This window comes from Dendropsophus ebraccatus, chromosome 3 (assembly GCF_027789765.1).
Source record: "Dendropsophus ebraccatus isolate aDenEbr1 chromosome 3, aDenEbr1.pat, whole genome shotgun sequence".
Lineage (NCBI taxonomy): Eukaryota > Metazoa > Chordata > Amphibia > Anura > Hylidae > Dendropsophus > Dendropsophus ebraccatus.
Window position 1 is genome coordinate 65020194 of NC_091456.1, and position 24967 is coordinate 65045160.

The 24967-nt window shown below is 40.7% G+C and overlaps 2 protein-coding genes across 2 annotated transcripts in view; one reads left to right on the plus strand and one right to left on the minus strand.

Moving 5' to 3' along the window:
• MLANA (melan-A) overlaps positions 1-24967 on the plus strand; it is a 66402-nt gene that overhangs the window by 8244 nt on the left and 33191 nt on the right. The window lies entirely within an intron of this gene.
• The window catches only part of ERMP1 (endoplasmic reticulum metallopeptidase 1), a 31160-nt gene continuing 9395 nt past the window's right edge, over positions 3203-24967 (minus strand). The window contains exons 2-15 of the mRNA XM_069961935.1: positions 22648-22949; positions 21449-21576; positions 20259-20364; positions 19255-19401; positions 17730-17822; positions 14996-15208; positions 13569-13789; positions 10999-11173; positions 8958-9148; positions 8005-8157; positions 7286-7485; positions 6993-7108; positions 6574-6737; positions 3203-5927 (exon numbers count right to left, since the gene is read on the minus strand). Coding sequence (XP_069818036.1) covers positions 5757-5927; positions 6574-6737; positions 6993-7108; positions 7286-7485; positions 8005-8157; positions 8958-9148; positions 10999-11173; positions 13569-13789; positions 14996-15208; positions 17730-17822; positions 19255-19401; positions 20259-20364; positions 21449-21576; positions 22648-22949 — 2380 coding nt within the window. The 3' untranslated portion in view covers positions 3203-5756. The remainder of the gene's footprint in view (positions 5928-6573; positions 6738-6992; positions 7109-7285; positions 7486-8004; positions 8158-8957; positions 9149-10998; positions 11174-13568; positions 13790-14995; positions 15209-17729; positions 17823-19254; positions 19402-20258; positions 20365-21448; positions 21577-22647; positions 22950-24967) is intronic.

The following is a 24967-nucleotide window of genomic DNA, read 5'->3' on the forward strand; positions in this document are numbered from 1 at the left end:
TCAAGCAATGAAAGATTAGTTTCTTCCTGAGATGGATCAGAAGGAGAAAAAAACAGAAGTACCACAGGCTGGTTGATATTGGCAAACAAAGGAACCTTAGGTTTCTGCTGTTTTTTTTTTTTTTTAATAAGGAGGAAGGAACCCTGAGCCTGGAGTTCACCCACTCTTTTGGCTGAAGTAATCGCTAATAAAAGTGCACATTTAAAAATCTAAAATTTTAAGTCTACCTCCTCTAAGGGTTCAAAGGGAGACAGACATTTCAGTACAAAGGATAACTCCCAGGTGTCCCCATGTTTAATCAGTCTAGGCCTCAATCTCGTAATGGCTTTAACAAAGTTTTTGACCTCCATAATCTGAAAGAGCCTAGAGTTCAGATGAGCTGATAAGGCGGCAATCTGTACTTTAATTGAACTAGGAGTCAGACCCTTATCAAATCCTTCTTGAAAAAATTCTAGCTGCTGAGGAGTAGAAAGTTTCAGAGCATCAATCTGGTTAGCGAGGCACCAAGAATGAAAGATCTTCCAAATACGAGAGAGTAGGACCTATTAGTAGACTCACTACGTGCATGCGAGATAATTCTTCGGAACCTAATAAGGTCCACTCAACCTCCAAGCCATCAGACTGAGGCTTGACAGGTCTCTGGAAAAGTGATGTCCCTGGGATATCAGACCCGGATGTAAGGGAAGTCTCCAAAATTCCCCCCTGCTCATGTTCATGAGAAGGGTGAACCATGATATTTTCGGCCAAAAGGGTGTGATAATTACTGACATTTGATCCAGCCTGACCTTCATTAGAACCCTGGGAATCATGGAGATGGGCGGAAATAGGTACGCCAAATAGAATGTCCATGGGATCGACATCGTGTCCATCACAGTCGGACTGTCTGACGTGTAGAGGGAGCAAAATCTCTTCAGTTTGGCATTCTTGCTGTGGCCATGAGGTATATTTGAGGAAGTCCCCACCTGTGGGGTAGCTGAATGAACACTCTCCTCGAAACCGACCATTCCCCTGGGACTGTCAGACCTCAACGCAGCCAATCTGCAAGTATGTTGTGGACGCCTCTTATATGAAGAGCAGTCAGTCTGGCTATCCATGGATTTAGATCAGATTTTTCCTGGTTGATTAACCAACCCAACTGTTGAAGAATGTCCAGGACATAACTCAACAGAGAGAAGATGATTCTGAGTCTGAGCCATAATCAACCAGTCGTCTAGGTAAGGGATAATCTTAATCCCCTGTAACCAGAAGAGAACTATCAGGGCCGAGACAACCTTTGTAAACACAAATGGAGCCAAGGTTATTCCAAAGGGAAGGACCCTGAATTTTTGATGTCTGGAGATCTATAGAAACCATAAAATCTCCCTCCTGGAGGATAGATTTTACAGACCTTATGTTTTCCATGCAAAACTTATTTTTCCTTACAAATCTGTTTAGCGCAGATTTGTAACAAGCTTCCACTTGCCTGATGGCTTGGTCACGAGAAATACTGGAGAGTAGACCCCTAGTCCTGTCTCTGATGGAGAAACATCTTCTAAAGCTTCGATCAACAGAAGATGAAGGATCTAACACTGGTTGTCTTTGGGGACCTAAACACCGAGAAACAAGAACCCCCCACACACACACACACACACACACACACACACACACACACACACAAAAAGGAATACTTTTGGCGTCAGAAATCTGATTTCTTGGCAGTCTGTTGTTTACCAGTACCTCTTCTGTTGAAGTTCCTTCCTCTCCCTTCAGGAGCTGTTTGCAATAGCAAGGAATAGCAAATAGCAAGGAAGACTAGTAAGTCAAACCTACCATCCTCTAGACGGAATGTCCTAAATAGGCCCCGGAAGTACAGCCCAGCGAACGTAGGCCGCGTCCTGGACGTACACCACCTGGTGGAACGTAGGGCCTAACCAGAAATGGAGCGCAAGCAGCACTGACCGGAAATGAAGTAACTGACGTCACTGAACCAGAGTGCAGACAGCAGCCGAGATGTACGTTTCACACAGTGTATCCAACCTAAAGAAATAAAGGTACCTGTAAGAGAAAAATGGGAAGGGGGAGGAGGGGGCAAGGTCCCCTGGGGCTTAAAGGGAACCATTCACCCCGTGGCCCCCGTTAGAAACAGACATACAGTGACATAAAGGTCAATATACTTACCATATCGCTCCCGGTCCCGTCCCGGATCCCGTTGTTGACACGGAGAAATCGCCGATTCTTCTTCTCGCGCCCATTATGGTAATGAGCGCCGCCGGCCCGAAGTCCTGCCTTCTCCCCGCCTCCGACACTTGATTGACGCCGGATCTTCTTCCTCCTCGTCTTCTATCTTCTCGCCGGATCCCGCGCAGGCGCCGTGACAGTCGTTTTCGGCGCATGCGCAGTTCACAATTGAAGCCGCTCCGCAGCTTCACTGTTTACTGCGCGTGCGCCGATTGGCTCGAACACGTATCCTGTTTACCGCGCAGGCGCAGAAGAGGTGACGAGACCATCGCAACGGCGCCTGCGCGGGAATTCGGCAGAAGACTGAAGACTGAAGACGTCAATCAAGTTCCAGGAGGCGTGGATGGGCGGCGACGAGAAGAGGACCTCATGAATAAGTTGGACTCGTCCGTCGTTTCCTATGGACGTTGGACTCATCTCAGCTCATTACCATAATGGGCGGGAGAAGAAGAATCGGCGATTTCTCCGTGTCAACAACGGGATCCGGGACGGGACCGGGAGCGATGTGGTAAGTATATTGACCTTTATGTCACTGTATGTCTGTTTCTAACGGGGGCCACGGGGTGAATGGTTCCCTTTAAGGAGACAAAGAAAAAAAAAAAGACTGATGTTAGGGAGGCAGGGCTCATTTATACTTCCGGGAGGAGGGGATTAAAGTTTGTTAAGTTGATTCATTAAATATTCCTTTGTCCAAGGGCCTCGCAAGGGCGATAATACCCCAATTGTTGTGATGCCAATGGGACGTAAGGGAAGCTATTTATAGCAAAGTTGAGAGCACTGTTGAAGCAATGAATCTCCTGACTTCAACACGCCACACAGTTACTTATTGTTTGGGGTATTGTCTGCAGGGAGATATTAGCAGCTTCGTTCCTGATCTGTTTGTTCATAGTGATAACAATTTAACATAAAACATAACAGCTGGTTTAGCAATTCAATCCAACAACAAAGTTATAGAAAAAGAATACAACCACCACATAAAAACAGATAGGGTAAGTATGCCAAATTTATTTCAAGTATAGATGCTCAAAGAAAATCAAATAAAAAAAATAAAAGTTTTAAACAAATCCACAGGCAGCACGAGCAACAACCAAATCTTTTCAGAGCTTTAGAGTTTTTTTGGGACATTAATATTCATGGCCTTTACACAGGATAAACCATCAGCACAAGTTTGATGGGAGAAAACTATTCCCAGCACCACTGACGCCCACAAAATCTGTTGACCAAATGTTGCGCTACTCATCACTTACTATACACAGCTCTGAGCATCCGGTAGGGGCTAAGAAACTAGTTCATAAAATTTGAAACCTGATCTGCCGTTTAACCCATTCACGACCAAACGCAATTGATGCACAGATGTCCAGATCACAAAGCAGCGTTCTCCTCCTCACCTTCTAAAAGCAGTAGCACTTATTTTTCACCTACAGGGCTCATTTCTTTGTATCATGATCAATAGTTTTTATTGGTGACATTATTTTTTATTTTTTTTTATTTGTAAAACGGGAAAGGAGGTGATTTTTCTTTTTTTTAACACTTTAAAGGTCCCCCTAGTGAATTTATATATGCAATCATTAGCGTGCATATACTCATCAATGCTATGCCAGTATTAGCAGTCTGCCTGAAGAGCGGGAAAAAAGGCCAAACTCCAAAACATAATGTGGATAATGCATTTCATACGTCCCCATTGACTCTCAGCTGACATTTGTCTGCGGTGATTTTAAGTCATAAAAACACCATGGAATTTTTTGTTTTTTTAAATGCCTAGTCTGTGCACTAGTTTTAGCATAAGGATCATTATTTTCCTTTTAACAAACCCCCAATAGATTCAGGATACAGTATATTTTTTGTATTAGAATTTTTTTTTTTTTTTTTGCTCTCCTGATGTCTTTTTCAGTTTTCTGATAAAATAACAATTCTAGAGCATCCCTTCTTATAATTACTGTACTCTATTCTTCCTGAAAATGCCAGAAAATTACTATCTAGAGCTGTTAAATTACAAAATAGGGGAAAAAGTATTTATTTTTGTATGTTATGTGGGCAGCTATATTCTAGCAGAGCTTCTGCTCTGTTAGCAGCATTCAGATATGCTCAACAGCAGCTACATGGACTCTAGGAAACAATAGTAGCTGACCCATTGACTTTTATGGGAGAGTTCTTTAGGCATGTTCTGTGATCTGTGGAAAGGTCATTTAGTAGAAAGAGAGCAAGGAAGCTCTAACCATTATATGTTGGGGATGGTCTGACACTGTCTTTTCTACTGGTGTCATTTTTTAATGTGATCCTGTCTGTGATGAGGTACAGTTGACTGGACAATTTTCTACAGAACAGGAAATGTCAGCATATAATTGGGCAAGTGAAAACTGCAAGATTTATAAGGATATAAAAATATAAAATGGCAAAATGGAACATTACAAAAAACACCATCCACAAATTCTTTAAAAATATGTTTAACATTTAGGTCTGGGCTACACTGTCACTTTTGTTGTAGCGCTAGAAGATTGATTTTTTTTTTAACTATTTAGTGACAGCTGTAGTCCACAAGATTAATTTTTTTAAATACTGAGTTGCATGCAATCTTGTACTGCTACAGAATGTGAGAGTGTAGCCCTGGCTTTAAAACATTACTAAACTAAAGAGGTTGTCTGGACACACAATGCACATTTTGTATAGGGCTGGTTTTGCCTGCATGCAATAACTGCAACTGGCACCTGTCCTCTCTCATCTTGGAAGAAATGCTTCCAAGTAGTAGTTTTTTTTTTCAGCAGATTGCAATTACAAACTAATGGTCCTTTTACACGGAACGATTTATCGTTCGAATTTGCACGATAACGATCGAATTAGAACGATCAAACGACGAGCAATAAATCGTTCATTTTGATCTTTCAACATCACACCCATCTGACAAGAATAGTATTTCCCAGTTGTTTATGTATGAATACTTTTTAAGAGGAAGATGCAAATGATGCCCCAGCAGTGTAATTTCATGGGAAATTACAATTTACTAAACCAAACATGTATGCAAAGGATCCATCAGCTCTTCACAGTGTAATCCTTGTTAAAAAATAAGCTTAGTATAAGTTCCCACACACTTTTGGGGGTGCTGCAGAGACCAAAACCAACAGCAGCCTGTAAGAAAATGCACATACACCATTAAGACAAGCTGTTCCAGAGTGAATATAACAAAATGTTATAAGACAGTACAAGTAACATTAGTTTAGCCTACACCAATGTTATGTAAACAGGAATAATCCAGTGTGAGTTAAAAAGTCCATGAAGAATGTTTTCTTTGCATGAAGGTAGTTCAAAATGCACAAAATGTATAAGTTCAACATATTTTCCATGTCCCTTTAGAAAATTCAGTGCAGTTTTCAGGATTATGAAATCACCCAATTCCCTAAGCATCAGAGCACGTAACTGCAGTGTTCCATTTGTCGTTGCAGTTATATAGTTAACGCAGATGCGTTTTCCATAATTCTTTTACCTAAATGTTGTTGCTATGGTACATGCATATAGCACAATGGTGATGCTTGCAAGAAAAGACATCAATAGACATACTGCTTATATGAGCTGACCCAGCTGGATGGAAAGCACCAGTTTGGGAACCTCTGCAGTAATGAGTCAAGCTCAGGTGAGCGTTGATTTTCTCCAAAGAAAAAATGTGCAGCAGCTGCAACTGTGACAATTCCGTCGAGTTCTGACTGTTCTTCTGAACCCTGGAATACAAATAAAATCAAGAAGTTGGCATGCCAATTTAAGTTGAAGATTAAAATATTCATTTTTTGGGGGTAAAACTAAAGCCAAACAAAAGGGGTTTTCAATCTCACAAAGTGATGGGGCATTGGGGCACTCTAACCGCAGCATTTGCGGCCACCCGCTATGCACAGAGCTGCAGAACAGCTACCTTTAGGTAAACAGAATCAGCTGCAGCAATGAACCAACTTAACGTGATTAGCTGAGCTGGCGTTTCCAGAGTCTCAAAATAGGGACTAGGAAGTGGTAAGCAGTGGGGCCCTGGAGGTTTTTTTTTTTTTTTTTTTTTTAAACCCAGTCTATTTTTTTTCTGTTCGGCCAGACAACTGTGTAAGTGATCAGAACAATTCAAACTTGTCAAAGTGGCTCTAGTTCTTGATGCAAGCACCAATGTCACATAACATAGGGTAATGAGTGTCATATAATATATATATATATATATATATATATATATATATATATATATATATACACACACACACACACACAATTTATGTTCACACTGTAAGTTAGCTGAACCTATACAATGTAATGTGTGCCTTTTCTTTGCTGTAATAAATATTTCTATCAATGGGAAAATCATTGACCAAAAGGTGGCTATCGACTTACCTTAACTTCAATCCAGAATTTCCATGCAGGAGCATGCAGACCATGGGAATAATATATAAAATAGTCCCCACTATTTCCAGATACTGGTATCCCATCACCCAAGGACCAGCTGGATAGCACACAGGTGTCATGTGGACGGATGTACACAGTTATATGACTGGGACCTACCAGAAAGGAAAGGATATTGTATATGAGACAATACAGTGTTCATTCAATGGTCGGACACTGGATGTATACTTCCATACAAGAGGAAAAGGGTGATTTTTAAAACGAATTGTAAATGATTGATTTTATCTTACTAAATCACAGAGTATTATCTGAGGAAAATACTGCACATAATTGTGTTACTTGATAACAGTTATATTTCCTTTTCCTATTACTTTATAGAAATACTTACGAATGCAGCAAGGTATTTTTACCTTTCACTTCAAAGTTTAAGCGTATAGCACCCCAAGGCATCTCTTCTCTGGATTCCAATCTGAATCCCATGTCTTCTGAGACTGCAGGACTAGGGGCAGGAAGGTACCAATTTTTTCTGTTGATAAGCAAAAAAAACAAAACTCTGAACTGATCTGTCCAGCTTTAACAGCTATCCTCTATAAGCAGATATCAAACCACATCATTATGGTGCTTCATTTTATCTGCTAAAACGCAGGATATTCTAAATAAAAGATAAGTAATTTGATTATTCATACATTATACAAATACTAACCTTAGTAAGAGGTGCACAGGAAAATACCAAGGGAAGCCACAGAATGGGCCAACATCGCATGGCGCCCTTACTGTATCATTTATTTCAGGTATATGAGGTGTGATGTGTGTTACCCCGTTGTAATCAAAGCCATTTATCCAAATCCCAGAATCTCGCTTTACCACATCTCCATTCAAGTTGTGGAACATTCGAGTTGTGTGCTGAGTAGTAGAGAATAAAAATAAATAGATGTTACATAGAAAGTTAAATTGGCCATTCTCCAATCACCTGGAACATCTCCTGTTAGGAGGGATTGGTTATAGAAATCTGTCAGGGAGGAACAATCACAGATTGGAAAACGTAAGAATTCGGGGTTGGGCACCAACTGGACTCACTTTTTTTTTTTAACTATACAACTGGCAGGTTCCTCTGAATCAGTGGTGCAGAACCTATACAACTGGAGGCAGTGCTGTGTCCAGCCATATTTTAACTGTAAACGCCTCCTGAAAATGACCGCCATCAATAAATGTATTGTCCCAATGACTTACTTTTGTAATGCTGCAGTTTACTTTCTTCTATTTCTTGACACATATATCTGAAGGTGGTTTCCTCTTTTGAGGCTTTAGCAACATTTACTATCTTCTTTGCCTTCTTCTGTCTAATTATATACACCTCTTTTAGCTACACTTCCAGTCTCTATATGCCTCCTATAGGCTGACTTTTTCCTTTACATCTCTTACCTGAAGGAAGAGTCTCTTTGGCTTCGGGCTGTCCATATTGCCACTGTAGGGGAAGAACATCCCAGAACACACAAGGATAAATGTCACACCAGAAACAGCAGCCAACAACAACATTAGATTTTTGGTGCTCTTGACAAGGTAAATAAACTTCACCTACAAGGGACAAACAATGGTTCATGCATAACAAATGTACAGTTAGCCACAGCATGTATAACAAATACACAACACTAATATTATATATGAAGTGTCCCTGCCACTTTAATAAGTTAAAATATAAACTTTCAATATGTCCTTTTTTAGAGGTCAAAAATTTAGATGAGTTAGGGTCTGGGTGTTCAGACCCCCTACTGATTGTTAGACAGTGCCAGTAGGAGCACTCAGCTATGCCTTTTACTCCCTTGCTCACTGTGATCTCTATCTTTCTTGCTGCAAGAGACAGGCTCCATAAACTTACCAAGCGCTTTTCTCTGATCTATCCAACAATCAGTGGTGGTCTGAAAACGGATGTACATTTTTGACAGGCGTGTCACATGTCAATTTTTTTTTCTTTCAAAGTGACAGTGAATTAATGTAATGAACTCATTTTCATCTTAAATATGCATTAATTTTGCAAACATGGAGTCTGGAATCCTTCATGAGAAAATATTATCCTCAAAACTATCCCAATTCCCAGCTTATAGTACAATTAGCATTGTCCAACAGACGACTATCAAAGGGGAACATAAGGGTACATTACTAGTTCTCTATGGAGTTTTCTGAACATTTACACAGAGGAGCTACAGACTGTTCTCCTGATAGTACACGTATATACATTACACGTATATACATTACAAAATAAAATATTCACATGTATTATTGATACAAAACAAATACGTATTGCACAGCTAGGTTTGCTACTTGACTGATAAATATAAAAAGGCGAACACTAATTCTACAACAGGAAATATACTTACAAAACAAGTTAACAAAATGACAGTGCAAATAACAAGGAAGGAAGCCAGCACAACATCTGGTGGGATTTCTGTACCACTCCGGCCAAATATAGGGGTGAACATCTCAAAAACTGCCCACACGTGATAGGTTGTGTGCAAATATGGGTAAAATAAGCCCAGCAGATACACTGCCAAGTATCTAGATGAAGAACCTGTAAATGACAAGGAGATCACATAATGTCCACAAGGGGTAGGTATACATTTTGAGTCCATTGGTTAAATCAACCATTCCACCTTATATTTATAGTTTTGTTTTTTTGTGGTTTATAATTTTTTTTAAATTGTTGCCACATTCAACAAGCCATGACTATCTATCTTTTTATTTTCTGGCACTGTACGTATCTGAGAAGTAGTATTTTATGGCATCTTATTGACTAATTTTAATTTCAACTTAATTTCAGTCACTTTTTTTTTTTTTTACGCTGTTCACCATAAGGTAAATAACACTCAGATTATTATATAGGTTGTTAGCCTCATAGGGATACCAAATAAACTTTAGAAAGAGTTTTTTTCTTTCTTTTAAAAATAAATTTATATATTTTTATTTTATTTTTTTATTCAAACCCATCCCATACACCAATGGCATATTGATAAGCTGCACCACGGAGTGACAAAGGGAGCCCCCTTCCTCGATCTAACCACACAGAATCTGTGGTCTTCATCGACGGCAGGATACAAAAGGTTAACCCCTTCCCGCTAAAGTCAGTAAATGTACTGACTTGTAGGATGAGAGTTCCAGCACCAGTCAGTACATTTACTGACCTGCTTCCAATGCTCGCTGTTTACACAAACAGTGCCCGGGAGCTGCAACTAAACTGTCAGCTGATAGCTGACATCTTAGTGTAACTACCTCTGGACGCCCAAAGGGGGTCCAGCATCGGCAATCGGCGGCATTGGTGGATCAGTAATGGTAATTGGTGTGGTAAAAAACACATAGGATTACATTGGAGTCTCTGGAAAGAAAATGAAAATGTTAACTTTTCACTCCTGCTTTGCAGTTATTCCTGTGAAATGTCTTAAGGGTGAAAAACCGGTATGAATGTCAATTTGAATACTTGAAAGGGTGAAGATTTCAAAATGGGGTAAATTATGGGGACTTCTAGTATACAGGCCTCTAAAATATACTCCAAAACTGAACTGGTGCCTAAAGAATTTCTGAGTTTGAAATTTTCATGAAAATTTTGAAAATTGCTACTAAACATTTATGGCCTCTAATATCCTAAAAAAGTAACAGCATGTTCACCAAATGCTGTTAATATAAAGTAGACATGTTATAGATATGAATTAATAAATAATAAATTATGTATTACTATTTACCTTATTTGCAGAGACTTTCAAATTTAGAGAAATGCGATTTTTTAAAATTTTTAACAATATTTTGGAGTTATTCACAAAAAAATTCTAAAGATATAAACTCAAATTTACCACTAACATACAGTGGAATATCTAACGAAAAAACAATCTTGGAATCACAAGGATATGTAAAAGCATTCCCAAGTTATTAATGAATAAAGTGACACATGTCATATTCATAAAATTTGCCTTGGTCCTTAAAGCCATTTCAGGCCTGGTCCTGAAAGGGTTAAATGGCCAGGACTGGAGATAGTTCTGATCTTGGCCATTGCAGGGGACACCCACACCATCTACCTGACATACTATTAAAGGGGTTATCCAGTGCTACAAAAACATGGCCACTTTTCCCCCCACTCTTGTCTCCAGTTCAGGTGCGGTTTGCAATTAAGCTCCATTTACTTCAATGGAACTGAGTTTCAAAACCCCACCCAAACTGGAGACAAGAGTAGGGGGAAAGTGGCCATGTTTTTGTAGCGCTGGATAACCCCTTTAAGCCAAAATGCAGTAATTAGTAAACAATATGAAGGGGGTTAAACCAAACTATAAGACATTTATAGCCATACACAGGTCAATATGAGAACTATTAAGAATGTTTAATACTACAGCACTACCCTTCAGACAGATGTGCTAGCACATTGGAGATCAGTACCTCGATGGACAGACTCTTGTTCAGCAAATAATTTTGTGACCAATGGGAAAATCACCCACATGGCGAAGAAGTAAGCAGAGCATAGGCCTTTCTGGGTGAGAAGCATCATTGGAATCCCCCATGACAGTAAAGAAACATCAAAGAACAGGTCTCCCAAATACTGTCTACTTGTATTCTGAGAAACAAAAAGAAAATGCAGAGTCAAAACAAATCCACTTGTTATCCAATATCATCTGCTGGAATACTGTTCATACTATCGGATCTCACTAAGGTAAATATTAAATGAAAGCTGCTGTGGAATTGTAGCAGCTGTGTGGGAGCTGACTCTCACAATCCCTGCTGATACCTGTTTGAAGGGACCATGGCGCCCATGTGAGCGGTGCAGCCTCTTCAATCTTTACATCAGCTGCAGGCTGGTTTGCAATTTTAAAATACATACTATTAGTAGTGGAGGTGTAAGGTACCATAGCATCGTCCTATACAAGCAGAACACCTGATAGGCAGGGGGGCAAGGAGGCCGACCAATATTGATTAAAAATTGTTGTAAGTTATAAATGTTAGAAGGCTGAATTTCTCTGCACAGCCTGGTGTCCAGGGGCAGGAATAAAAAATGAAGGGAACACAGGCTACACCAACACTAATAATTTATTTTCTTGAATCATAGAGTGATGGTATATCCTAGAGATGTCCCTTCAGTTTGAGATTGGAAAATGCCTGGAACCCATTTGGTATGTGTAAATATTACTGCAGATTAGTAATTTTCCAGGTCTTAGATTTTGGGAAACTATGTCAGTAAACTAAACCTTTGGTGTGGGTAAAGCCTAGCCATGGTTAAAGCTGCTTAAAGCTGGCCATGTTCTTTCACTATTAACTGACACCCCGAAACAGCTGTCTGTGGATGGATGCCTGGCTTTGGTAAACCCTTGTCATGTCGCAATACTCGCCAAAGAGTTAGACTTTGAGGTAAAAAGGGGCCACCCTTGTATTTCCCTATTTATGTTCCAATACTCGCAACAGAGTGGGACTTAAAGGGCCACCAAGACGACTCCTGACTTTTAAGCAGATTGTCAGGGGTTCGCCTTATACGCCGGAAAATGTTAACCCCTGACTGACCGGAGCCCTGCCTCTGCACGCCACCCATACCGTTCCCGGCGCAGGCAGTGTGACGTACACTACCTGCACCGGGGACGGAGATCGCCGAACCTCTCCTGGGCAGCTAAGCATCTCATCGGAGAAGCTCTGCTGCCTGGAGAGCTTTGGAAGAATGAGAGAGGCTTCGGGGACTTCTGGCGCCTCTCTCATTCTCCCGAAGCTCTCCCGGCAGCCGAGCATCTCCGAGCCTCTCCGATGAGACGCTCGGCTGCCCAGGAGAGGTTCGGCGATCTCCGTCCCTGGCGCAGGTAGTGTACGTCACGGTGTAACCTGACGGGTGGCGCGCGGGGGCCGGGAACGGGCCCTAGGTGAGTTAAAGTTGTTTTTTTTTTTATAGTGGTAGCCCCATACGGTGGGGATGGGGCCATTCTTGATCCCCCCCCCCACCGTATGGGGCGACCATACCCGGCGTATAAGACGACCCCTGACTTTAACCCAGATTTTTCAGGGTTAAAAAGTTGTCTTATACGCGGGAAAATACGGTACATATCAGGTTGGATTGGTAATCTCCCCACTGGGAGGCATCCCTTGCTAACAGGCTTTCCTTTCCTGGAGGGATATCTGGCTATTCCCATGTTTTGAGACTCGCAACTGAGGCTCCACTGATCCTTTTTTGCACATTCAACTGACATTTAGCTCTCCCAGCTTCCCCACACACATGAACCCTAAAGCACAGCCAGGCAAGCTCAGGTGGCTTCTCTCTCTCAGAACAAAGGGGTCAGGCAGCAAATAACCAGCACACTCAACCTTTTTCTCCACAGACAACATCTGTCGGTGGAAAGTCTGGAAGCTGCCAAACACCTTTAGTGTAAAGATGTATGGGCACCTAAACCTTTTTTAGAATGAGAGAACCTGGCTGTTACATTTGTAGAAATCTCTTTCTAATACAAAATATAGTTCAAATATTAGAAAAAAAATTGCTTTTGTTAAAGGTGATATCTGGAGAGCAGAGGAGGGCCTACCTCTTTTGCTCTCCGTCCCTTCACTGCATCCGTCTACCAGGCGGAGCTGAGGACTAAACTAAGCCCATGTGCAATATCCAATGGCTGCCCAATGTCGCTGTGACATCAGTAACACCAGACAGCTATTGGTCACTGCCTGCAATATGCTCCCGCCCCTCTTGTTTGTGGAAGAATCATCACGGAAGGGCAGACAGAGGAATTGTAGCAACGGAGAGCATTGGGCTGACATTTACACCCACCTTTTTGGAATATCAATGAAACATTTGATCAGGGAACAGTGAAGGAATGGTAGAAACACATTTATTCCCTGATGTGAATTATACAAATTCCATGGAAATATAAAAAAAAAATCATTTCAGCAGGCATATACAGTATACCAAAAATCCTTCACTACAGCTCAGACCCACCCATCAAACATTGACACCATAGTGTAGAAAGTTAATGCTATTAACTTACAGCAAAGTAAAAGGTTTTAGCCATTGTGTGCAGTAAAATAATCTTGGCCACAGCAGCTGCCCCATACAGACTCACGGCAACATAAAAGTGTGTATACCAGGACAAGGAATTGCCAGTGAGAGAAACCAGCACAGCTAGAATGAGGACAGTTACAAGTGCAGAGATCCAACTAGTTACGTTGATGAAAAGTCCAATCATGAGGTCTCGGGCATAGTTTACACCTGGACACACAGAAGGAAACAAACTGAGTTATTCTACGGTGATAAAACAAATCAAGGTTCATACAGGCAAAAAGATCAATTTTATGTAAATCAATGAGATGTTCTGACTCCTTAATGGTGCGTTCACACCTACAGGATCTGCAGCTGATTTTCTGCAGCAGATTTCATTTAAATAACTGAACACAGCATCAAATCTGCTGCAGATCTGCTGCAGATCCTGTAGGTGTGAACGCACCCTAAAGAAGTACTCCACAGAAGAAAAAAAGTCATTTACAGATCTGTATAACTTTCTCCCCCAGAGTACACCTGTAAATGTGTACTCCGGAGAGTATCAATTTTATACATTGCTTAAAAGGGGTTGTTCGCCAAAAAATGTTTTTCTTTCAAATTAACTGGTGCCAGAAAGTGGCAGAGATTTGTAATTTACCTCTATTATAAAATCTCAAGTCTTCCAGTACTTATCAGCTGCTGTATGTCCTGCAGGAAGTGGTCTATTCTCTCCGATCTGACTACCACCTCTGTCCAAGTCAGGAACTGTCCAGAGCAGTAGCAAATCCCCATAAAAAACCTCTCCTGCTCTCCAGACTGGAAGGAATACCGCTTCCTGCAGGGCATACAGCAGCTGATAAGAACTGGAAGACTAGAGATTTTTTAATAGAAGTAAAAATAACAAATCTCTGGCACTTTTTGGCACCAGTTGATTTGAAAAAAAAAAGGGGTTGGTGAACAACCTCTTTAAATAAAATTATATCACTTTGTAATATAACTTCATTAAAATAAATTTATATTTACCACTGAGGGGCAGCAGTAACACATTGCATTGTTGATACAGACCACCCAGACACATCACGCTGCAAGGGTTCCCATAAGTCAGTGAATGCAATAGATTGCAGCATTTAAGGACTTTATGGCAGGCAGCTGTGTGATCGCTGCTGCCTGTCATTATGCCAGCTGCTGCCTGTCATTATGCCCTACTTCTGAAACATTAACATATGCCGGGCTGCTCACACATTAAAACCCTTCCAGGCCAGGAAGGTAGATATAAATTCCCACTGCACATGGTATTGGCAGGAGGAACATATATAGCCATATGGCTGAAAGGAAGGGGACATGAAGCAATATATACAAGTTTTCTAAAAATTGATACTCTTCAGGTGACAGCTTTATTACTTTAATAATGAACATTGTTTGTTGTACAAAGATTACCTCCTCTTCTGTATTTAATGGTCTTTCTGCTCAGGTAAAATAGTGTGACAGCTGCTATGATATAGTTTACAATAGTTCCAATGCGTGCAGGATAAGAAACCACAAACACGCCACTGACATCAAAGAAGATCAAATTGCCATGGCGGTACTCTGAGGAGTCAGCGAGCAGAGGAGAGGACGCCAAATAGCGCAAGACACCCAGTATATTGTCACCTAGTAAAAACCAGACAAATTACATAACACAAATTGTAACATTTAAATAAGTAAATAAGCAAATAAACAGCAAGAATGAGACAAGATACAAGCAATCAGCGTACAGTGACCTTAGGGGAACAGGGCTCACTTTTTATTAACAAACACTGGGGGAATTTGTCAACGGTCTTGCAGTTTATTTTTATCTGAAAAATTTGCAAATTTTTGTGTAATTGATCGTTTGCCCAAAATATTATATTTATAGCTCCTCCTCTTACCAGCAAGTGCTACTTATTATGGGTGACCTTTATGCTTTTGGGCAGTTTGTTGCACAAGTCTACACTAGCTCAGAGCAGTCTTTCTTTAAACTGTAGCTGTGTAAAAGCGATTTTAAGAAACTCTGTAATAGGTTTTATTAGGCAAAAAAACTTCTTTCTGTACTCAAAGGGCTGTTTTCCAGCCCCCCCCCCCCCCCCCCAACTTACTTCTTATCTGCTCATTATTAGGCAAAGCCATCTTCATTACAGAGGAGCAAAGTAAGGGCCTTATTCCATGGGTCAATCAATAATGTAAATGAGCGGCAATCTGCTACATCGGCGCTCGTTTACTGGGCCTATTCCACGGCCCGATGATCGTTACCGATGTCCTTGCAGCATACATTACCTAGCAGGGCTTCTCCTCTGCTATGTCTTCATCCCAGTCCCGCTCGCTGCATCAACTCCGGAGCGGCCTGACTGACCTGTCAGACCGCTCAGCCAATCACTGGCCGCGGCGGTCCCGGCCTGTGATTGACTGAGCGGTCTGACAGCTTAGTCAGGCGGCACCGAAGCTGCTGCTGCGGGTGGGACCGGGATGAAGACGGAGCGGAGGAGAAGCCCTGCTAGGTAATGTATGCTGCTTGAATGGTCGGTCGCCCGCCGTGGGTGATGATTTTAGGTTTGGGCCTAAATAATCACTCAATAATCAATTTAAAATCACTATTGATATTAATTGATTTCTGAAAAAAATGACAGTTAGGCCACATTCACACGTTCCGTGTTCTGCACAGAGTACGGACGTGGAAGGCCTATACCAGAGTCTGTCCCCCAAATGGCAGCATCTTTGATATGCTACTGGAAAGGGGGGGGGGACTGTACTGATATGTTTGACTCTGACGTTACAGCGCAGCACATATCGGTACAGCTTCCCCACTCCCAGCAGCATATCAGAGATGCTGCCATGCTGGGGAAAGACTCCGGAACAGAGCTTCAACATCACTGTTCCCTGTGTAACACAAAACATGTGAATGCGGCTTTAGGCTTTAAAGTTTTCCTGACAGACATACAAGCAGAACAGTAAATATATACAAACTAGTATTCAGTCTGCCTGTACCTGATGCCTAACATCAGTCACATGTCCTACCTGCAGAGGTATGAACAGAATAGTCAGGGAAGGTTGTCAGGTTAGTCATTTAAAGACCCCTGCCAGTAGAACATCAAACTATAGGACACTACAGAAAGGGACAATACAAGACAAATAGATTCCAGGGACTAAAAAATGACAATAGAAAGACATAAATGGGAGGCGGTGCACAACTGTAATGAGGATGTTGTTCTACCAGAGCTGACAGCTGTTTTACCTGTGGCAGCTCGATGGTAGGACATTGTACGCAATACCTGGAATAATTGTAACTGGACCGAACAGCAGAAACTTGAGTATTTTCAATTCTGATGACTATAAACCAGGGATGGGGAACCTTTTGCCCTCCAGCTGTTGCAAAACTACAATTACCATGCTGTCAGAAAAGCCAAAGCTAAAGAACTGGCTGTTCAGGCATGATGGGAACTGTAGTTTTGCAACAGCCGGGGGGCCAAAATTTCCCTATCCCTGCTATAAACCATGTGTCAGTCCTCAGTTCTCAGAAAACCGGAGGGAATCCCAACACCATCATTGAGCTTTTCTGTATACCTAGGAGGATCTGGATGCTGGAGTAGTATCCAAAAATCTCACTGATGCAGTGTCCTTGACTGGTGAAAGGTGTATATAAGAATTAAAGATGAGCGAACCTCGAGCATGCTTGAGTCCATCCAAACCCGATCGTTCGGCATTTGATTAGCGGTGGCTGCTGAACTTGGATAAAGCCCTAAGGCTATGTGGAAAACATGTGTATAGTCATTGGCTGTATCCATGTATTCCAGACAACCTTAGAGCTTTATCCAAGTTCAGCAGCCCCAGCTAATCAAATGACAATTGATCGGGTTTGGATGGACTCGAGCATGCTCGAGGTTCGCTCATCTCTAATAAGAATAGAAAGTATTTCATTTCATTCTTTCACACATATCCAAAAGCAGCAGAAACTGCTGAGGGTAAAAAGGGTTTTCATGCAGGCAGTTTATTTATTTTAAATACAAATGCTGAGGCTATAAGGAAACTTCTGGTCAAAGAGAGGATGAAATGGACAGTCCATATCCGGCAGGGAAATGATTCAATAACCTGTGCTTCATAAAAACAAAGATATCATGGAAGAACTGTACTGGAGAAATGAATGGAAAGCATCACATACCTGCCCTCTGGATAGTGTCTGTATGAATCCTGTCTGCTGTATCGTACTTTGTGTGGTAAATGTAACCATTTTCAATGAATGCCAGATCAATGCCTAAAACATATCCATAAAAGTAAAAACATTATATTATATATACACACATACATATATTATATATATATATATATATATATATATATATATATATATATATATATACATACATACATATACACACACACACACACACACACACCCTAAATATACTTCATTATTATTTTTGTGAATAATGGATGCATTTTTTTTTATCTTCAAAGTCTAACAATTACTTATTCCTTGCTAGAATTTTACTGTGCTCTAGTGGTTTAAACCTCATCGAAATCTGCGCAACCAACATATTTCATAAATCTAAATATGTCTAAAGTCATCTTTTCACCTTAAAAGGGGTAGTTCACTCGAAAAAGAAAAATTCTTTCAAATCAACTGGTGCCAGAAATTTGTAAATTTACTTCTATTAAAAAATCCCAAGTCTTCTGTTACTTATAAGCTGCTGTCTGTCCTGCTGGAAGTGGTGTATTCTCTCTAGTCTGGCAAATACCCATAGAAAACCTCTCCTGCTCTCCAGACTGGAAGTAATTCCACTTCCAGCAAGACATACAGCAGCTGGAAGACTTGAGATTTTTTTAATAGGAGTAAATTACAAAATCACTGGCATTTTCTGGCGCCAGTTGATTTGAAAGAAATTTCTTTTGGGTGAACTACCCCTTTAAGTAAACCTACACCTATATATCAGGAAAGTGCATTACACAAAGCGATAATTTGCCCAAACGATCGTTTAACGATTTTAAAGCAACAATTTGGTTTTGATAATGATCAGCATTTAAACAAATAAATAGTTAGAAAAATCGGTAAAAAAAATTGTAAGAAAAATAGTTATTGCAATCGTTTTTAATATCGTTTAAAGCCCATCTTTTACATAGGGTGAATCTTTGAAAGACTGTTTACATGAAGCAATCAGTGAATTTTTAGCAAACTACAATTTGCTCGTTATTTGATCTTTTGCTGTGTTTACACGGAACGATTATCGCTCAAATGCGATCGTTATTGCGAAAAGTCGAATGATAATTGTTCCGTGTAAATGCAGCATAACACTCGCCTATTAAGCAGGAAAGTCTTATAGAGTAGGTACACTGCAGAGAATATATATTTCCCATTGTTCCTCAGGCAATACATCAAGTTAGTCTCATGGGGAAATCATTAGTGATTCTGAACATCTCTATGTATTCCAGGTGCTATACTAAAGGTGCCTACCCAAGTAGGATGTGGAAGGATGCTGTCAATCACTGGTGAGCATCGCCCTGACACTTAGCACAGAATGCAGGAGATACTTCCCATGTATGATGTACACAATTTAATTTGCAAGAAGGTTATTTAAGCCTTGCATGTAAGCAAGAATTTTATTCTTTTTTTATTTTTTAGCTAGGTGTCAAAGAAACCCTCAGTATAATAGGCTATAAATTTCAGGGAAAAAAACATTAGAACAAACCTGGTATATTGCCAAAATCCCTGTAGATACGGAAATCTGTATCTGAGGGAATTATGCCACTCTGGAATACTTCTTGAGCCACCACAGATGCAAATGGGTGAACAGCGGCTGCAGAATAGGCTTGTACAAGCCACGGATTCTCAGGACCTGCAAAATAAAGAAATCAGTATCACTGTAGCCCCACTCTATGCAGTAGTTAGCCTCTATGTCCTACTGTTGTTAGGCTGCTACGCTGTAAGTTCCCCCGCATCCTGTATACCTCACACCCTTTTGTTGTTCCCCTATATTGTATAAATCCACCCTCTGTAGGTAGTCCCCATACTGTATACCTCCCCCCACTCTGCAGTTGTTGTCCCACATTGTATAAATCCCCCTTTGCAGTAAGGCCTCTATAATGTATGCCTCCCCCCTCTGTTGCTTCCCTACATTGTATACATCCACCCTCTCTGCAGGTAGGCCCCATACTGTACACCTCCCCCCCTACACACAAAAACTCTGCAGTTGTTCCCCCACACTATATACCCCCCCCCCCCCCCCCGGAAGTAAGGCCCCCCATACTACATGCCATCTTCCCCCTCCATACTTGTTCCCTCAAAATGGATACAACGCATATATATGCGCCAACTAAGGGATATTTGTGCATATGTAACTGAGTGCAATTGGCTGATTTCAATAAAACTACTCACAACAACAGCAGCACATAGATCAATGATTGCTATAAATCAGAGTTTACAATTTATGACCATATGTACTAGTGGTAAAATACGATCATCTGGTGGCAATGTTACAAATTACAGTAGAAAAGGGACTGCCCCCCAGTATATAGCGAGTTCACAGAAAATGAAATAAGTTGGTTGTACGAAAACAACGTTCAAAACAATGAAAATAAGCAGGCAGCCTGAATGCACAACTTGCGTTATTGTAAATGAACTTGCATTAATACCAAAGACTGCATTGAGGACATTAGGCAATGTTACATACGTCATGTATATAGGTAAGCATACCAGTCTGAAATACAAGCTCTTTCCCTCCAACTCCAGCAGCCTCCAGGTTGATGAAAGCACGAACTAGCTTGGCCCATTGGTGCTGAGTAATGAATCCATGGCTGCCCTGTCCAGACAGAATAAATGACCTTTATTCCATGTTCAGTGCCGTTATGCTGTGCCAGTATCAACAATATACTGATAATGTAAACCAACAGTGCTGCAGCTACTGAGACAAGAAGGGGAAGGTATTGCATAGAAGGAGTTGTTAAACTGTTAAGACACATATTCCAAAGACAAACAAGTTTATTAGAAGGTCTATAGGATCAAGAAACAAGTAATTCCATATAGCAAGAGAGCCTATGTCTCAGAACCAAAGTTTTGTCAGTTCAATTCTTTATTGCATTTTAAGTGAGTGTGCAGCTGACTTAGGTTGCATTCACATGTCCGCAAATTTTGCGGACCTACGGATGGTGAATGACTGTCCTGGATTGTTTCCCCGCCCGGCATGATGATGATGTTACATCAGCGGGGAAAATGTTTGAATCTCAGCGGCACTGTAATGAGAGAGCCAGGCGGACAGAGCCCCAGTTACTGTGCATGAACATATTACCTGATCACATTTAGGTCTCCTGCACACAAACACATGGTCTTACAATTGTTTATCAAATGGGCACAGAGGAGATGACCCTGGAACCACCATGACAGTCATAACAGTAGTCATGGTGCACATACTATCTAAGGACCTTGTGGTAAAGTTATGTCAAAGTGTATTAAGGCGTTAAGCCATTCTGAACAGCTATTATTCTTTAATCTTTCTGTAGACAAATCCATATGGGGGCTTGCTTTGTGTGGAACAAGTTGTACTTTTGAGTGGTAAAATTCAATTTGCCATATAATGTATTGTAGAACTGATATATTGTGGTATCTGCAGGCTTATATAATAAGAAAAATGTGTCGGATGTCACTTTGAGCAAAGGGAGGGAGAAGGTGGGCCCACCTGTACACTGACACAGGATGTAAATGGCATGGTGACTTGACATCTGGTGACTCGCACAGCCAGTCAGTCAGAGACACCATGAGTTACTCTGTCTGTAGCCCATACTACCTGCTGTATAGTTCTACTCTACACTAGTGCTATAGCCCCTTCATTGTCAGGACTGGTAAGGATCCTGAATACCCCTTTAATACATGTAGAAGATTTATGTTACCTGCAAAATATTCTCTTCTGCACCATTGAAAAGGAATATAATGGCATGTTTTAGTGGAACTGATGTGCTTGACAGGGAACTCAGGATTTCCAGCATAACGGCACAGCTCACGGCATCATCGCTGGCACCTGTATTTACAGTACAACATTAATGCAAACAGCTATCACCATAAGAGAACAGATTTCTGCTATGCACAAATTGCATGACTATATTGTATGCGCATTAGCCAAGACCTAAAAGTGGCCATATAAAATAATATATAAAAGAGGTGGTTATAAAGTATATTAACAAGGTTTCTTTTAGAAGAGATGAGTGGCAATGTTTCTGAAAATTGAGAAATATTACTACTATACTTTGGCTACTGTTCTAACTTCTTGTTTGCTAATACATGGCCTCATAAAGTGACAACCCAAGATAAGAAAAACATAGCTACTTTCTTTATAAAAACAAACAAAAACTGCAATACCTTTCCTATGGTTTTATGTGGAATCACAACTTAGCTCCATTTGTTTTAATGGAACTAAGCTGCAATACCCACCAATAAACTGAGGGCAAAAGTGGCGCTGTTTTTTGAAAAAACAACAAAAAAAAGCAGCTATGTCTTTAAATAGTTGCCAACAGTCCCATTTCTGCCGGAACTGTCCCGGTTTTGAAGGGACAGTCCCAGCAAATTAATGTCCCGGGTAAATCTCAGCAAGCCCCAACTCTGTGACAAGCCCTGCCCATGAGTGAGGTATTAAAAGGGTTATCCAGTGCTACAAAAACATGGCCACTTTCTTCCAGAGACAGCCCCACTCTTGTCTCCAGCTTGGGTGGGGTTTTGCTGCTCAGTTCCATTGAAGTGAATGGAGCTTAGTTGCAAACCGCACCTGACCTGGAGACAGGAGTTGTGCTGTCTCTGAAAGAAAGTGGCCATGGTTTTGTAGCGCTGGATAACCCCTTTAACTATCACTGCCAGTTAGAGGACTCCCAGCTTTCCAAGCAACTTCACAGATCAGAAGAACCAGTGGGGAGATACATAGGGCAGTGCGCTGCATTTTCCCAGTGTCATTCATCTCCAACCAAGCATCCCCATAGATTTATAATGAGGCTGCCTGGATGGAGATATAGATAGATATATATATATATATATATATATATATATATATATATATATATATATAATTGTTGTTGTTCAAGTAAACCAAAGTCATTGTTACCTGGGGTGTTGGCTACAGAGTCAAAGTGGCAATTTGCTAGTACAGCATGCTGTGCCCCCCGAGCCGGCTCCAATTTCACAGCAACATTAGTTATGTTATCATAGTAGCTGGTAAAACCTCCAAGGAAGTCTATGCTGAATGATCCAGTAGGCCTTTGGATATCGATGGTGATTTTATGGACTTTGCTACTGCTCTTTTCTATCTCTATGATCTTTTCCATTAAATAGTTTACTGCAACTATTTCATTAGCCGGGCTCCCAACTGTCCTGGAGTCTATAGCAGTAATATGTTCTAAGTAAACCCTGTAAAAAAAAACAAAAAAAAACACACAGATAGATTAACACTAGAAGCTTTCATCATCATCGCTTAATATAATGGGATAAACAGGATTAATAGTTATTAAATGTAATGGTGCTTACAAATTTACCAGACTTACATACAATATAGAAACATGCCTCCTCGTATGGGCCATGATCCGAGTGTTCATCTGAAAAGAAAGCCAGATGCAGCAATTTCTAGTCACAAAATTCTCTACCTCATTACAAACAGAACAGTAAGCTTAAATGGGCACTGTCATTCCCAATAATTGTTAAATCAGCAGGGGAGGCGGGACTATGTCACTAAGGTCAGTTGGTCTTTAGTAACAGTTAAGGGGGAAAAAAAAGACCAAATGCAGGAAGTGAGGTCAGTTGTCCTTCTGCTCTGCACAGGCTGGTCCAGTAAAGACGAGTGCTGATTGGCCAGCAGCAGTACACGCCCCTGATGCTTTTTTAATTTTTTTCCCACATTAATAGTTTTAGAGGATGCAACGGGCACAAAAGCATCCTTACTCTATGTGAAGTTCTCGGTACCATCCACAAGCTTAGATGCTGCACATTTGATATATATACCTGTGAAGTGTGTGTGTGTGTGTGTGTGTGTGTGTGTGTGTGTCTGGTTGCCCTAGATATTTCATATTACTTTTCAATCCACTCCACTTAGTTTTGGCTTAAAAACTGCAGTGCAAATTACACCTTTACCACCCTTCACCCCTCCCAATCCATTGATCAAAGTGGTCACAATACTCGACTCTTAATTGTTTATCAGGTACAGCTCTGTACTCTTTGTAGCTCCTGTACCTGTACTCTACAGATGAATGGGAGTAGGACGCAACACCTGTGGCCAGCTCTGTTTGTAAGGAGGCAGAATAGTATATTATTTTAGTATATTGGGTTTTTACCGTCCCCATTATAAGCTCCTAATTTCATATGTACAGTTTTTTCTGTTGCTGTTCAGCACAGATAAAACAGATGCATTTCTTCAGATAGTGTTTAAATGCTTAGCGAGTCTTGTGCATTATACAAAGTAAACTTTCACACACATATCTGGCATTATGATCAGGCTTCTCCACCTTGTACTGTGGGCATACCACACCCTAAACATTGGGAATATACTTTTAAAGTCTTTCGTAACAGGTACAACTAATAGTCATTTAAAAAAAAAAAAAAAACTTGCAGGCTTAAAGTTTTCAGAACTTAAACCACACTTTGGCTCAGAAAGATGAAAGGATGTACAACTATTTTTTTTGCGGTTCACAACACTGACATAGAGGCCCAGATTTTAAGATTTAGAAAAAACACGGAGACCAAAACAGTTTTTGTTGCCCATAGCAGTAACAGCAGGTAAGAAGACTAACACGCTGTTGTGTTTCCACAGGGCCGAGGACGCTGAGAAAAAAGCTTAATTTTTTTTCCTTCTTCACTATGGTTTTTGGTAAATCCTGTCCCCAGAGTCTTCTCACCTGCTGTATTTGTTTACCTTTAAGTTCTCAAATTGATCTGGTAAATTAATACCAGAACTGTGACTTGTTGTCATGTTTTTGTATATCTGGGCCATTAAGTCCACAACATAGAAAACTTCAATCAAAAGCAAGAACCATATTAACAAACCTTACCTAAAGCCCCTCTTTAGGGGATGGGAGTAGTATAAGACACGTATAAAACTAAAATACTTCCGCGGGTGTGTGTGTGTGTGTGTGTAAGGGGGGGGGGGTGATGGTGGAAAGATCGCAAATAGGTGTAAATAGGTAATTGAAGCACATTACAGAGTTTTATAACTTTGTAATATTTTTAAATTACCATATAAAAATGCAGCACTGAAGTTGTCCTTTAAAGTAGCTGCCCCACCACCAACTAATAGCCTATCCACAGTGGACACCTGGAAGCGCTGTGGGACTGGAGCTTGCTGATACCAGTGGTGAAGTGGAAGTCAGGAAGATAAATACAAGTTGTTGTTTTTCCCTGTTTGTAGGAACTGCCTGAACAGCACTACCTAAAAATTC